Below are 13,763 nucleotides of genomic sequence, written 5' to 3' on the forward strand. Positions count from 1 at the left end.
AGCCAAACAAATGTGTAAGTTTATCTCTATAATGGACCATACTGTTTTGCATGGTTGGATTCCCTGAGCTGTTTTTCCAAAATGCTTCGAAGTTACAGATTTTTAAAAAATCAGGATTAGTAAACAACTCACATATTTAACATTTTTCTGCTTTTAGCTGTTCCTGAATTCTTTTTTCAGAAATCTATCTGATAACACACAAAATGCCTCTTTATCCCTTTTCAATCTGGTCTAGTGGCTCAATAAAGACTATAATTCTGAAATAACAGCTGTACTTCTTCTTAAAAGACTATATTTTTATTGGAAATTATCACTAATTCCAAGTGCATCACCTGTGCAAGGACACTGTCATTGACTGATTCTCTTTTTCATAGGGTTTATGAGCCTTTTCTTAATTTATTTTTAATCAAAGTGTAAAGATGCTCCTGGTATCCGTTAATGAATTCACCTTTTCATTGTTAGCAAGTGGAAGAATAGCAGCATTTCAAAGATGAAGTAGTTAATCATACTCAATTCAGTATTATGCATCATTATGAATTTGTATAAATGTTCAATCAACCCACAAGCTGTACAACTCATTTAAGGATAATGGTTGGGATACACAGTTGGGATAGAAAAGTGCTTAACATATTGATAACGTTTGATATCTGCCACATGTTTACAGAACTACAAAAGCATGCTAACATATGGGTAATTTTATTTATCATTTTTCTGTTGAGTGTGCTCCAAAACTTACTGAAATTTGGCCACCTGGAAGCAGAAATTGGAAAGCCAATCCGAAAGCATATCAACATCTTCAAAAATAAGGCTTCAACCAATTGGAGACCTTATTTATTAGTTTCTCATCTTAGCTACTTAATAAAATACACAAATAGAGACATTCTGAATAACTTCCTGTTTGGTTTAGTGAGTTTCTGGTTATTGGGAAACAGACTGTAACCCAACAAATGCAATACTGCTCTTAACTCAATGCTTGATTTAGTTAAATATTCAGCATTTATTTATTCATTTAGTTGATCAGTATGCATTTATTAAACACCTAATATTTACAAGACACTGAACTATAGGGTAAGGTACTATAAGGATAAATAGTGTCTTCTGTTCAAAGGACTCAGGTAGAGACAAATGAAAATAGAAAGGCAATTACATGACAGGTTACGAGAGCTATGAAAAATATATCTTAAGGAGCATAAAAGATGGTCCTTAATCCTAGCAAAGATTTCCTGAAAGAAATGAGATCAAAGCAAGAATTAGAGGATGCATAGGAATTTTCCATGTGAAGGCAGAGAGTGGAGTAGAGATTAAGCAGTTTGGTAATAAAGGCATTTCAGGAAATGGAAAGAGCAGAAGCAAAGGCAGAGAGGCGTGACAGTCTAGTCTCACGTTCAAGGGACAAAAACAGTTTGGAGCAACTAGACAATTAAATGTGAAGCATGAGTGGTAAGACGTGAGAATCAAGCACTGGGCATGAGCCAGATGGTGGAATATGATTCATGCTTTAAATAATTCAGACTGTTAAACTCTGGGTATTGGAGAGCCAAGGGAATACTTGAAGAATGGGAATTATGTGGTTAGCTCTCCATGATAGTGATAACTTGGGTACATGCAAGTATGTGGCACGTATATGTGCAGGGGACAAAGCTGAAAAAAGAAAGACCTGTTATGAGATTCCTATAGTTCAGATGAGAAATGAGGTAGGTCTAATCCAGGTAACAATCTGGACCTTATCTCCCTGGGTGAGAAGAGATTTCCACTTCTATAAATATTTAGGAGGTACAATTTTCAGGACCTGCTTATGGTTGGATACAAGGGATAGAAAGAAGAAGAAATCGAAACTGTTTTCAAAGTGTCTAACCTGTATGTCTGAGTGGTTGGTAATGCATGACCTGGAATAGAGAATATGAGAGGCTATAAAGGTTTAGAATGGAAAATAAATTCAATTTTTGGCATGTTGGAATTTGTGGTGCCTCTGGTCTATCTAGAGAGTGGTCTAGTGATCAGTTGGATATACAAAACTAAAATTCAAGGACGGGTGAAGTAGATTTGGGAGTCATCTGTATATGGGTGGTTATTGATACTATGTTCAGAAAAATTGGATGAAATGGAAAGAAGTGAGATGGAAACAGACATTAATTACATCTAGCTGTACCACCTTCTCCTTCTAGTCAATGCTCATATCTATCAACATCCTAGTTATGTCTCCTCATTTATTGACAGCTTTGGCATATGGCTCATTTTCTTCCTCTCTAGCCAAAACCAACCATCATTAGAGATGATTCATTCAATCCTCTGAGCTCTCGGTTCCTTGATCAGCTTTGATGTCCTTCACCAACTCTTAACTTCAGAAATCCACATCCACACGTATAACTTGTCCTCTACTGTTCCACTACAAAAATTTGGGGTTCAGGGGTCCCATTTCATAAATACAAACTTCAAATTCTCTTCCACTGATGTTTCCACTGCTGTTCTTTAGCCTCATCAAGAACTCTACTCTCTCCCACTACTACTCTGTTGTTTCCCAGTCTTACTCTCTACTACATTCTTATTATTGGTCCCTCTATTTTTTATTTCTCCACGTACCCCAGAATCTATCACTTTAACCCTTACCTTGCCAATAATCTAAAATCATTTGCCTTGTTATTCTTTTTTCACGTGCCTGACTATCTACAGCTGAATCTAATTTGTTGTTATTTTTATTTGTTTAGCAAACATTTATGTGACACTTATATAAGTTGTTTTATCTAAGAACTTCACAATTTTTAGCTACTTTAATTCTCAAAATGAAGCTATGAGGTGGGCACAACCAGGATGCTCCCTGCAAGAGGAACTCAAACCATCATACAAGGTTGTGATCCCCAACCTGGACCCAAAGATTTTGTGTTTCATTGACTCTTTTCTCTCTTTTTGGAATGCTTTCTATGGAGAAATCAATCATCATGCTGTGAGAAAGGCCAAACTATTCCATGAAGAGAGACCATGGAGGAAAAGATTCCATCAGGCCTCAGCCAGCATCAACCACCAGACACCAGAATGAAATGAACCAGCCTTCAAATGAGTTCAGTCTCCAGGGCCTCAGACATCCTTGAGTAAAGACAAGCCATCCTCACTATGTCTTGTCTAAACTTCTGACCCACAGAATTGGTAGGTTTTGCAGGAATTTGTTACAGAGGAATAGTCACTAGAATACTACCAATAACAAGTTTATTGTTAAATCCAATGAATATCTTTCAAGTCTTAATCATACTTGATTCTTTGAAATGTTTAACACAGCCAACTAAACCCTCCATCTTTAAATATTGTCTTCATTTGGTGTGTATAACACTGCATAGTATACGCGGTACTTGTACCTTTCTTGCCACTCCTTATCAGTAACATTGAAAGCTCCTCCACTTTTCCTTAGGGCTCTGTCCTAGGCCCTCTCTGGGCCAGCAGTCCTCAATCAGGAGTATGCAGTTGAGAACGGCTTATTAATTTCCATGACTTTAATTATCTCCCACATACCAATATCTCCTAAATATATGTTTATCCCAGATGTCTCTTCAGTGCTTCTGACAAGTATATCAAACCACAAGCATTAGAAATATCCCCTTGGATGTTTCACAGATACCTCAAACTCAATATGTATTAAAATGAAAGTATCATCTTCCCCATCACACCTGTTCTTCATGTTGATTTTTTTCTTTTTTCAGTAAATGACATCAACATCCAATACACATAATTTCCCAAGGATCAAACGTTGCCTCCTTTTCCTCCTTCAGTACCAATCCCACACCACTATATAATTGCTCAACTTCTATTGATTCCAATTCATTAATACCCCTCTCTTGATTCCCGATGCCACCTTTCCTTTGTGCAAGCCACGTCAACTCTCTACTTAGTTATTACCATACTTATAACTTGTTTCACTTTCCACATTGCCCTTTTTCAATCTACATACTACGATCAGAATATTTCTATAGTACAAATGTTAATGTGCTTTTTCCCTATTTAATAACTTTAAATAGCTGATCACTTCCCTGGGGATCAAGTTCAAACTCCTGATAATAACAAATATATCTTCAGCCTCATCTTTACCAGCTCCATTCTGCAAAGTCTATCCTAATTTCTCTCTCACTTCCTGGTCTGAAATTCTATCCCATCTGTCTCTATCTCCTCTCCCCTATATTCTTCTTTAACAAGCTCTATATATAGTTAATTCTGTCTCTGTTTATCTACTACCAATTCAAACAGCTTCTTTGCCACGTTAAGCTACATTAAGCCTCCCTGCCTCTATGGTCTCATAACAGTCTGTGCTTATCTCTATCACAGCACTTTCCACCCATAATTGTGATTGCTTGTTTACATGTTTGTTGTCCCACTAGACTTGTAGCTCAATGATGGCAAAACTCTCTTGTTCATGATTATACACTCAGTGCCAAGCAAAGTTCTACCTAAATAAATAGTGTGGATTAAATATTTACTGGATTAGTGATTAATGAATGGGCTAAAAATGTCTATGACAAATATAATCTTAGTGAGAGTCTTTGACACAGAAAGGTAAAGGGAAAAGCCTACCAATGGGGGCTCCACGGATAGATTTTAAGAGAGAAAGGAGAGGAACAGCCCAGACAAAATGCAAGATCCAATAGCAGGTGTGAATAAAAAATAAGACGTTATTAAGAGTTGTAAATATTAAGGCAAAAGTGTCATGTGTCTCCATTGTGACCCGTATTTTTCCTCTTCAATATATGTGACAAGTTTGTAAGAAACTATCAATCCCCTAAGTATTTTATCATTTCATTCTCTGTGATGGCAGTAGTCTCAAATAGAGAGTTCAATAAATATTCTTCTATTCTGAAACGGTGAAAATCAAAGAATTAACTGGACAAGTTTAAAGAGTAGGGCAGATTGAATATTGGATAACAAAGACATTTTTAAAAATATAATGAAATTGTAAGTTAAATCATTGGTAAAGATTATACATTAAAGTGAAAGATAAAATACACAATTTCTTATCAGAATCTTAATCAGTCTTTTCACTGCCAAGGAATATTTTTAATACACGAAATAATGTCTCTGAACAAAGAACAAGTCCCAGCATCTCTTACATATGTAAATAATTAAACAGTATCTGTTCTAGTAGTAAGTACTTCCATCCCAGGCTATTTCTCAGAATGTCAGAGCTTGGAGAGGAAAATCTGAACTTGAATTGCTTGTGAACCTTATCACTGGCATTCATTTTTGGCCTTGTTGATGAAATTGAACTTACGTCAAAAGATAATGAACCATTTTTGCTGGAAACCTGCTGTGTTTGAGATCCACTAGGAACAGGTAGGAAACGTTCTTTTCTGAGTATTGCTGTGAAGACCCTTTAGAACACTTACTGATGTCAGATACAGAACCTTCCTAACTGAATTCATGGCATTTGAAACATCACATTCCTTTTTATACTAAAATGTATTGTTTTTCTCCTTACCTTGCTGTACAAAGGATCCATACACAAACCACATGGAGTTGTAGAGAGTAGTAGAAGTCATTGATCCCATTTGTAATCGTGGGGGATTAAGCCAATTCAAGAGGTAGACCAGTAGACCCACCAGAAGGACTGTGCCAGCAATGCAAGCCCATAGAGAGAGATCAAACGGTGCAAGACAGGCAAACATATCCACTGTCTTCTCAGCCCTTCGAAGTAGCACTCCCACTGAGTAGTCCATGTACCGTGTAGTAAAGTCCACCACATTCTCACGATCTGGGGTGATGGTTAAAGCAGAAATCCCTATGTCGGCTCTCTGAGAAATTGAAAGAGAAAGGAATGCATTAACAGTGTGAAAAGCAATTTGATTTGTGGCACTTCAGCTTGCCTTGAGGAAAAAAAAATGGATGCCTCAGGCAGCATCTTAAGTCTTTTTATATAAACTGAATAACACTGCCGAGACTTCTTAGAGAAGAGCTATGTGTGAATTTTGCAGTTTCTCCTGCAAATCTTGCCCCACCAGAGTCAGACAAATTACCTGTTCATATTATCAGTGCATGTGAAATCAGCGAAGAATATTTCAGACACAGATAACACCAGAAGGAAATTGTCTTTTTTGCCTTGGGTCATTTTATCAAAGCCATCATTAACACAGTAGCAAAGGCAAAACGCATTCTAAAGAATTCTTTCTGAGAAAACATTGCCAAGGTATTCAATATATTCTTAACATGTAAATTATTAGGCAGGTTATCAAAAAAAATTCAACATAGCATTTTACCCTTGGTTTAGAGATCTCTGCATCAAAATTCATATTCTTGGGCTCTGAATATATTAGAGTTTGTTAGAGCTTTCATAGCACTAAGTTATAATGTCACATGCCAGCAGTCTCTACCATGATTTTATTGTATAAACCTCAGAAACAATTTAATGAACAATTAAAGATTAAGGAGACATAATTCTTCTTGCAGTAATAACCCTTCTTCTCAGTGTGTGTCTCCTTAGATTGTCAGTAATAGCACTCAAAACTACAGCTCGTGCTATTTAACTTATTTAAAGCCCACAGCCGAGTTGCAATGAGAGCACAGAACAAACGGCTTCACATTTAAATTCCATGATATGAGAACACATATTTAAATATCTAAAAAGATGCGTCTTGTTTGAAATAATGACCTGTGGCTGTGATTAAAGCTGTGGGAAGCTCCTTTCAGACAAATACAAACAATAGCAAATTGTTGAACATTTTCATTATTTTTTTCCTTTTTCATTTGTATTGTTTTATGAAAGTAGAGAAATTGGTTTTATTGTTTTGGGGGACAAAAAAAAGACATGAAAAGTAAATTACCTAGTGGCATGCTAAACCAACTCAGATACATCTAGTCTCTGAAGTAATAATGGCCTCAAAAATATTCTAGCCAGGGGCTGGCCCCGTGGCCGAGTGGTTGAGTTCCTGCACTCCGCTACAGGCGGCCCAGTGTTTTGTTGGTTCGAATCCTGGGTGCGGACATGGCACTGCTCGTCAAACCACGCTGAGGCAGCGTCCCACATGCCACAACTAGAAGGACCCACAATGAAGAATATACAACTATGTACCGGGGGGCTTTGGGGAGATAAAGGAAAAAATAAAATCTTTAAAAAAATAAATAAATAAATAAAAATAAAAAAAATTCTAGCTAAATTTAAGTATCATGTGTGTGAGATACATATATGTATAGTATATAATGTATATATTATATCAGCTCATATATATTTGTTGTTAGGCCCAGTGCTAAGTATTTAAATGATTTTTCTCATTGAATCCTTACGAGTCATGAATTATGTTTCCCTTCTATGCCATAGATAAAGAAACTAAAACTTGAAGAGCCAAAGTAACTCGTTCAGTTCTCACGGTTAGTAAGTAGAGAAGCCAGATATGAAAGCAACGTTTTCCTTACTCCAAAGCCTGTGTTCATAACCACTTTACCATAGGGCAAGAAATTACTTATCATCCAAATGACCCATATTGTAGGAAGGGTAACTGGTTTTAGGACAATTTTTACCTTAAAAAAATCTGAAATTTTGTTTTTTTAAATTGTACTATTTACATTGCAACAAGGCCATATTAATGTAAGTACCATGAGTCTAGAATTATTAACTGAGAGTTTTAAACTTAATAACTATATGAAAATAAACTTTCAAAGAAATAATTATTCTTGCTTTCAAGCTCATATTAATTTTTTATAGTTAGTTATTAGAAATTGGGTCTTTTCAGATTGAACATCTAACCTGCATCCTTAACTCTCTAGTCCTATCTTTTCTGAGCTTCTGAGTTTATCTATTTGTGAAACTAATGTAACCATGTGGAGCATGACTGTTGGGAGCTGACTCATTTATCTCAATCTTAATGGTGAATAAATAACTCTCCGAGATTCAATTAGACTCTCAGAAGGTGCATTTACTTTTCCAGGACATCAAAGTACCATGGATCAGTAACTTACTAATTGATGCACTAGTGACCCAAAGCATTTTATGACTCAACTACAGTCAGAAAATTTCACCTAAGGGGAAATTTATTGACAACATGTTGATTGAATATTTGTAAATGTTCATAAATATTTTGCTAATAAATAATTATTTTACATTTAAATAATTATGAATTGGAGTAATCACTATACTGATTTTAATAATAGATACTTATAAGTATCACAAAGTGAGTTTCTACAATGGAACAAAAAAGATATCTAGGGAACAATGTGGATTTTTTTGGAAAAGGGAACTGATTATTTTGTATGTACTAAAATATCTATTAAATGTAATAACTACTTGTCATATTTCTATGGAGAAATTTCTAAATTCTGGCTCACTTTCAATACTTGGCTATTCTGTTTTCAAGAAAAAATTCCCAGTCTCCCTGTGGAAAGCATATCAGAATTATATTATGGACTATTTCAAACTGTACAAATACATTTACACACACACACACACACACACACAAAACATACACATACACATTTTCCTGTCTCTGAGGTTTGTATACATCTTCCTAAGGAAGGGCCTCACTCCATCCTTCAGAATCAATGACACAGCAGACCACTGTGCTTGATATGAGTATGTGACGGTCTTTACTTGTGTTAGAGAAGTTGTGCTGGAGCAGAAAAAAAAGCCAGGAACCACTGATTCAGAAAGATCGTTCTAAAACTTCTTGAAAAATCTCTAAACAACCAGAAATAATGAGAGACAAAGGGTCATTCATATCCTTCTTTTCCTTCTTTCTTTCTTTCTTCCTTCCTTTCTTTTTTCTTTATTATTATTTATGTATATATGCATGTATATCAACTCACTTTTCCAGTTTCTACAATGACTTTTCAAATCTTTACCCTCATGAAACCTTTAATCTTCTCACTCCCTCCCTCTCAGAAGATGACCTCCACCACTCTTTTATAGAGAACATAGAAGATATCAGATTAAAATTCACACTTATTTCTGCCTCTCAACCTATATCCCAGACCCAGCCTACTCTGTTTAACCTCTGTTTACAATAGAGGAGCTGTCCTCCTTCCTATATAAGGCCGGCCCTCCATCAGTAAACTTATTAAGCAATCCCCTCCATTTCAGATACTTAAACTCCTGTCTCTTATGTATTCAGCATCATCCTGCCTCTGTAGATTTCCTATGAAAAGATTCTTTAACTCTTTCTCATTAGAATAAAAACAAAAAGAGGAAAGGCTTTCCTTCTGCTCTCTATATCTCTGACTCCCAATTACTACCCATCTTCTCTTGCTTTTTCAACGTCAATTTTCTCTAAAGATTTGTCTCTATTTCCACACCTCCCAGTCACTGTGGGAAGACTCTTGTGTAGCCATATTGTTAGGTACTCTTACTCAACAGACACAGCACTTCTTAATCTTTACATTGTTTAGTCAAACGGATATAATTAGTGTTCATGTGTCTAGGCTTCTAGGCATTTGACACTGAAGACTGCCCCCTCCACCATAAACACTTTTTCTTGGATTTCCTGACATAATATAAGCCTCTTTCTCAGTTCCTTTTTCAAGTTCATGTTGGCAATCCTCTGGACTTGGGCATGCTCCCTTTTTTCATTCAATATCCTCTGTCCAGGCAATCCCATTCATATCCAATACCTGTATTGACCCCATCTACAGACATGATTTATAAACTTATATTTCTAGATATAGATCTAAGCTCTGGAGTCTAGACTATTTTATGCAACTACATAATTGATATTTCTATTAGATGTCTTAAAAGCTCCTCAAATTTAACAAGGCCAATACCACACTCTAACCAGTTCTCTTACAATGTCTCCAGCCTTGATGAATATCTTTTTACATGTCTTAAATCTTGGTGGTCTCATTGTCTTTCCCAGTCTTATGCCCCCCATCCTGTCTGTCACGATTGATTTCACCTCCTGGGAATCCTAATATCCATTTACTTCTCTACTATTTCCAGCTCCCATCATTGCTTATGAGTCTATCTGAATTCTAACTTTCCTCCTCTCTAATCCCCCTATTGCAACCAAAGTAATCTTTCTCTTGAGCAAATATGGTCCTTTCCCCTGCTGCAGTTCAAAGATTTTCAGTGGATTTGCATTGCTCTTAGGAAAAAGATTAAAAGCTTTAATATAAGTCTACACATGGTTAGATAGACTGTCGTCAATTTACCTCAACGTATTCATATTGGACCATTTTCCTTTCCAGCACTTCTTCCTGATGCATGTTCTTTGTACATGCTGTTACCACTGTCTGGATTGACTCTCCCGAAACTTCATTAAGTAAACTCTTATTCATATTTGTAAATCAGCTCAATTATCACTTTATCAGGGAAGCTACCCATGACCTCCTCTGATGAGAATAATAATTATTGTTGTTTACACTATCAGAAGCCTATATACCTCACTTCCCTAGCAGTTATGACAGTTGTAATTTTACACATATTTGCATGATTCTTTGAATAGTGTCTGACTTTTCTACTAGACTTCAAACTCCATGAAGGCAGGGACTGGGACTTTGTTTTTTCAAATTGACATATTCTTAATATCTACCACATTTGTTTGGCATGGATTCATGATCAATAAATACGTGCTTCATTTATGAATGAATCCAGATGGAACATTCACTAGATGCTCATTACCCAAGTCTTATAAATCTCTTCTATTTCTCAGCATTCCCAACAGAGACAGGTTTTTACAGAATAAAAAGAAAATGGTAATATAAAGATTTACTAAGTTTTATAGCAGTGATAAAAGAATTATATCTTGAATAATTACTTTAATATTTAAAATACGGTTCTTCATTGGTTTACCAATATATTTATGTTTATGTTATTTGTCATTAGCTAAGGTAATTAAGAGTCTACTATAGTAGGTTCAATATATTGCAAAATATTATTATATGTCAAATGTTTAATGTAAAAGTGATTATTTGAATTTTGATAAAAACTAGCACTTAAATTGAAATATAAATTTTTCCAAAACTATTCTAGTTACACAGTCATAATATTTTCCTTAAAAGGAGATATGAGATTGGTATTCTCTTAAATCATGAAGAGGAGATAATACAATGGGACATGAATAATAAGCTATATTCATTGAAATTTAGAAGCTTCATCTTAGAGAAGTTGAAAAACATTTACTCAATTTAATCTGAGATAAATGATCACATCTAACAAATAATTATCTAATTTATCCTTAAACATAATGCTAAGGACATTATATTAATAATAATAATAGTTATACATGTACTTAATGCTTACTGTATACCTAGTGCCATGTTATATGCGCCACATAAATTATTTTATTTAATATTATTAGTCCAAATGCCTCTTTCCAAGATGAACAATTTACATTTGAAATATTCCAATTAATATAAAGCTTTGATTTTATAATGAATTGATATCTGCTTCCCTGTATCCTCTGTTATCTTCACATTATAAATCTAAGTAGATCTGCTCTATGACAATCTTTCAAATACTTGAACAACAATATCTTATTCCCTACTTGGAAAAATTATTTTAAAACTAAAAATAATTTACTTATTCAATCTCTCTTCCCAAGATAGGATTTCCATATCCCTCAAAATACTGGTCGTTCTTCTGTGAACATCAATGTTTCTTCAACTGATACGGATAAAATAGGTTGGGTTTTTGTGTGCGTGTGTGTGTGTGTGAGGAAGATTGGCCCTGAGCTAATATCTGTGCCAATCTTCCCGTATTTTGTATGTGGGTTGCTGCCACAGTGTGGCTTGATGAGTGGTGTAGGTCCACACTTGGGATGCAAACCTGTGAACCCCCAGCCACCAAAGCAGAACACACTGACCTTAACCACTATGCCACCAAGCCTGCCTCCTTTTTTTTTTAAATGAAATTGGAGCCTGAATCATTTTTATGAGGTGAAATACAACACTGCCTTATACTAAATTTAAGGTCAAATAAATTTTTAAAATATTTTTGAATGAAACTATCGATCTAAAAGTCCTCATAAGTCCTATGCAATTGATTCTGAAGAAAAATGTTGGATTTTACATTTGTCTTTCATCAGTTTCATTCTTTGGTTCTTTGGTCCTTTACCTCTATCTGAAATATTTTCCACCTTGACCTATCAGCCATCATATGAACTTCTTCTGCTAGCGTTGAGTCATTTGGAAGTTTGAGAAGCAGGTCTTTAATTCTTCATCATTACCAGTAAACTATTGATGAGCAGGACACGGACAAGGTCAAAGTACTGCAACTTGCCTCTAGAGTTCTACCCACTTTGACAATAGCTCATTAGTTAACACTCTAGATAAGCTTGTTTAATCACCTATGAATGTTCTTTACTATACCGTCACCCAGCTGGGCTTCATGACGTAGTTTTTAAGTGTTTTGTAAAGGGCATCACTGAGCTCAAAATACATGTGTACTCAGATATTCATCTTTTCATGAATAGCTAATGGTATCAAAAAATTAAATTGACTGTTTTTTTTTTACCACCTACAATACATCTGATTAATAATCCATTCTGTAATTTTACCAGAGAATAAAATCAAACTCACTATTCTGTGAGAATGAATTTTCTTTTCTAATTTTGAATATGCCAATCTCCAACTGTGTAACACCTCTGCTTTTCATGTTTTGTACATATTATCTATAGTAACTCACGTATCACCTCAGGAAATGCATCCATTCTCCCAGGATATCGTCTATTTGGACATGGAAATTTGAACTCATTAAAAGTGCCCATCATAAGCTGCAATTCTTTCAAATTTTTTCCCCCTATCATTCCCACTTTAGAGATATTTTGCACAAAGTGAAAGGAAATAGTTATTGAAGAGCTTTGGCACGCATTTAACAAGCACTAGGTCTATCTCTGCCTATTCAACTTCTTGAGCCATACATTTTCTTCTTTTGCTCTTCGCAAAAGCCTATAGATTTTTAAAATTTCTTGATGATTTTCTTAAATGTTATTTTATATTCTTTGATCTTCAAATAATGTTTTAGTGTAAAAATCCCAGGTTCACTTGGGAAAAAGTAGGCATCGAAAAAATGCTAAAGGAGGAAGAAAGGAAGAGTGGGGGAGAGAGGGAGAAAGGAAGGATGGAAGAAAATAAGGAAAGGAAGGAGGAAAGAAGAAAGAACGTATTCAACTCTTACATCTTTAATTAATGATATACGATGTGACTTTGAGCAAGTAGCCAAATTTTCATCATTTTAGATTACTTATCTGTACAATGAATGGATTGTAATTGATAACATAAGAGCCCTTCTGTCTCTGAAATTTTAATGCTAAAAATTATTTATTGAGACCTTATTATATGATCATTGCATGTTTGCTAAAAATAGAAATGTTTTTGCCCTAAAGACTTAAAGTCTAAAGACTTTAAAGGTTCAACAAACCTTTCCAAATAAGTACAGTATGTAAGTTATTACTATTCATAGGACAAACCAAAAGGTAAGTAATGGGGGAAAGAAAAATAACCAAATTGTCAAATTAATCAAAGTTATTAATTTTCTCAATGTCAAGATTTATATGTATTTCTTTGGAAGAAACATGGTAGGTTTTAATTTTTCCTTGTTATAGATTAATCTTTCAGTTTCAATTACAAACACATAACACAATATCCATTACTCTTCAAATGTACCACTGGAAAAGAATAAATTGCCAGGTAGAACCAATGAAATTGTTGTTAAAGTAACTTTTATTCTGAAATTAAGATCACACTTAATCACTCTAGAAAATTTTAAAAGAACAAAAAACTATAAAGAAGACATTCAAATCCTGATAAGATGACCACTATTGTAACTCCGTTAGTGTTTTTATATATTTAGTTTACATTTCTATGCA

General features: G+C 34.8%; 1 protein-coding gene across 1 annotated transcript in view; it reads right to left on the reverse strand.

The window, feature by feature from the left end:
* The window catches only part of GRID2 (glutamate ionotropic receptor delta type subunit 2), a 1,375,518-nt gene that overhangs the window by 281,759 nt on the left and 1,079,996 nt on the right, over positions 1-13,763 (reverse strand). Inside the window, exon 11 of the mRNA XM_070612619.1 lies at positions 5,456-5,768. Within this exon, the coding sequence (XP_070468720.1) occupies positions 5,456-5,768 (313 nt within the window). The remainder of the gene's footprint in view (positions 1-5,455; positions 5,769-13,763) is intronic.

The sequence above is a fragment of the Equus przewalskii genome, chromosome 3 (assembly GCF_037783145.1).
Source record: "Equus przewalskii isolate Varuska chromosome 3, EquPr2, whole genome shotgun sequence".
NCBI lineage: Eukaryota > Metazoa > Chordata > Mammalia > Perissodactyla > Equidae > Equus > Equus przewalskii.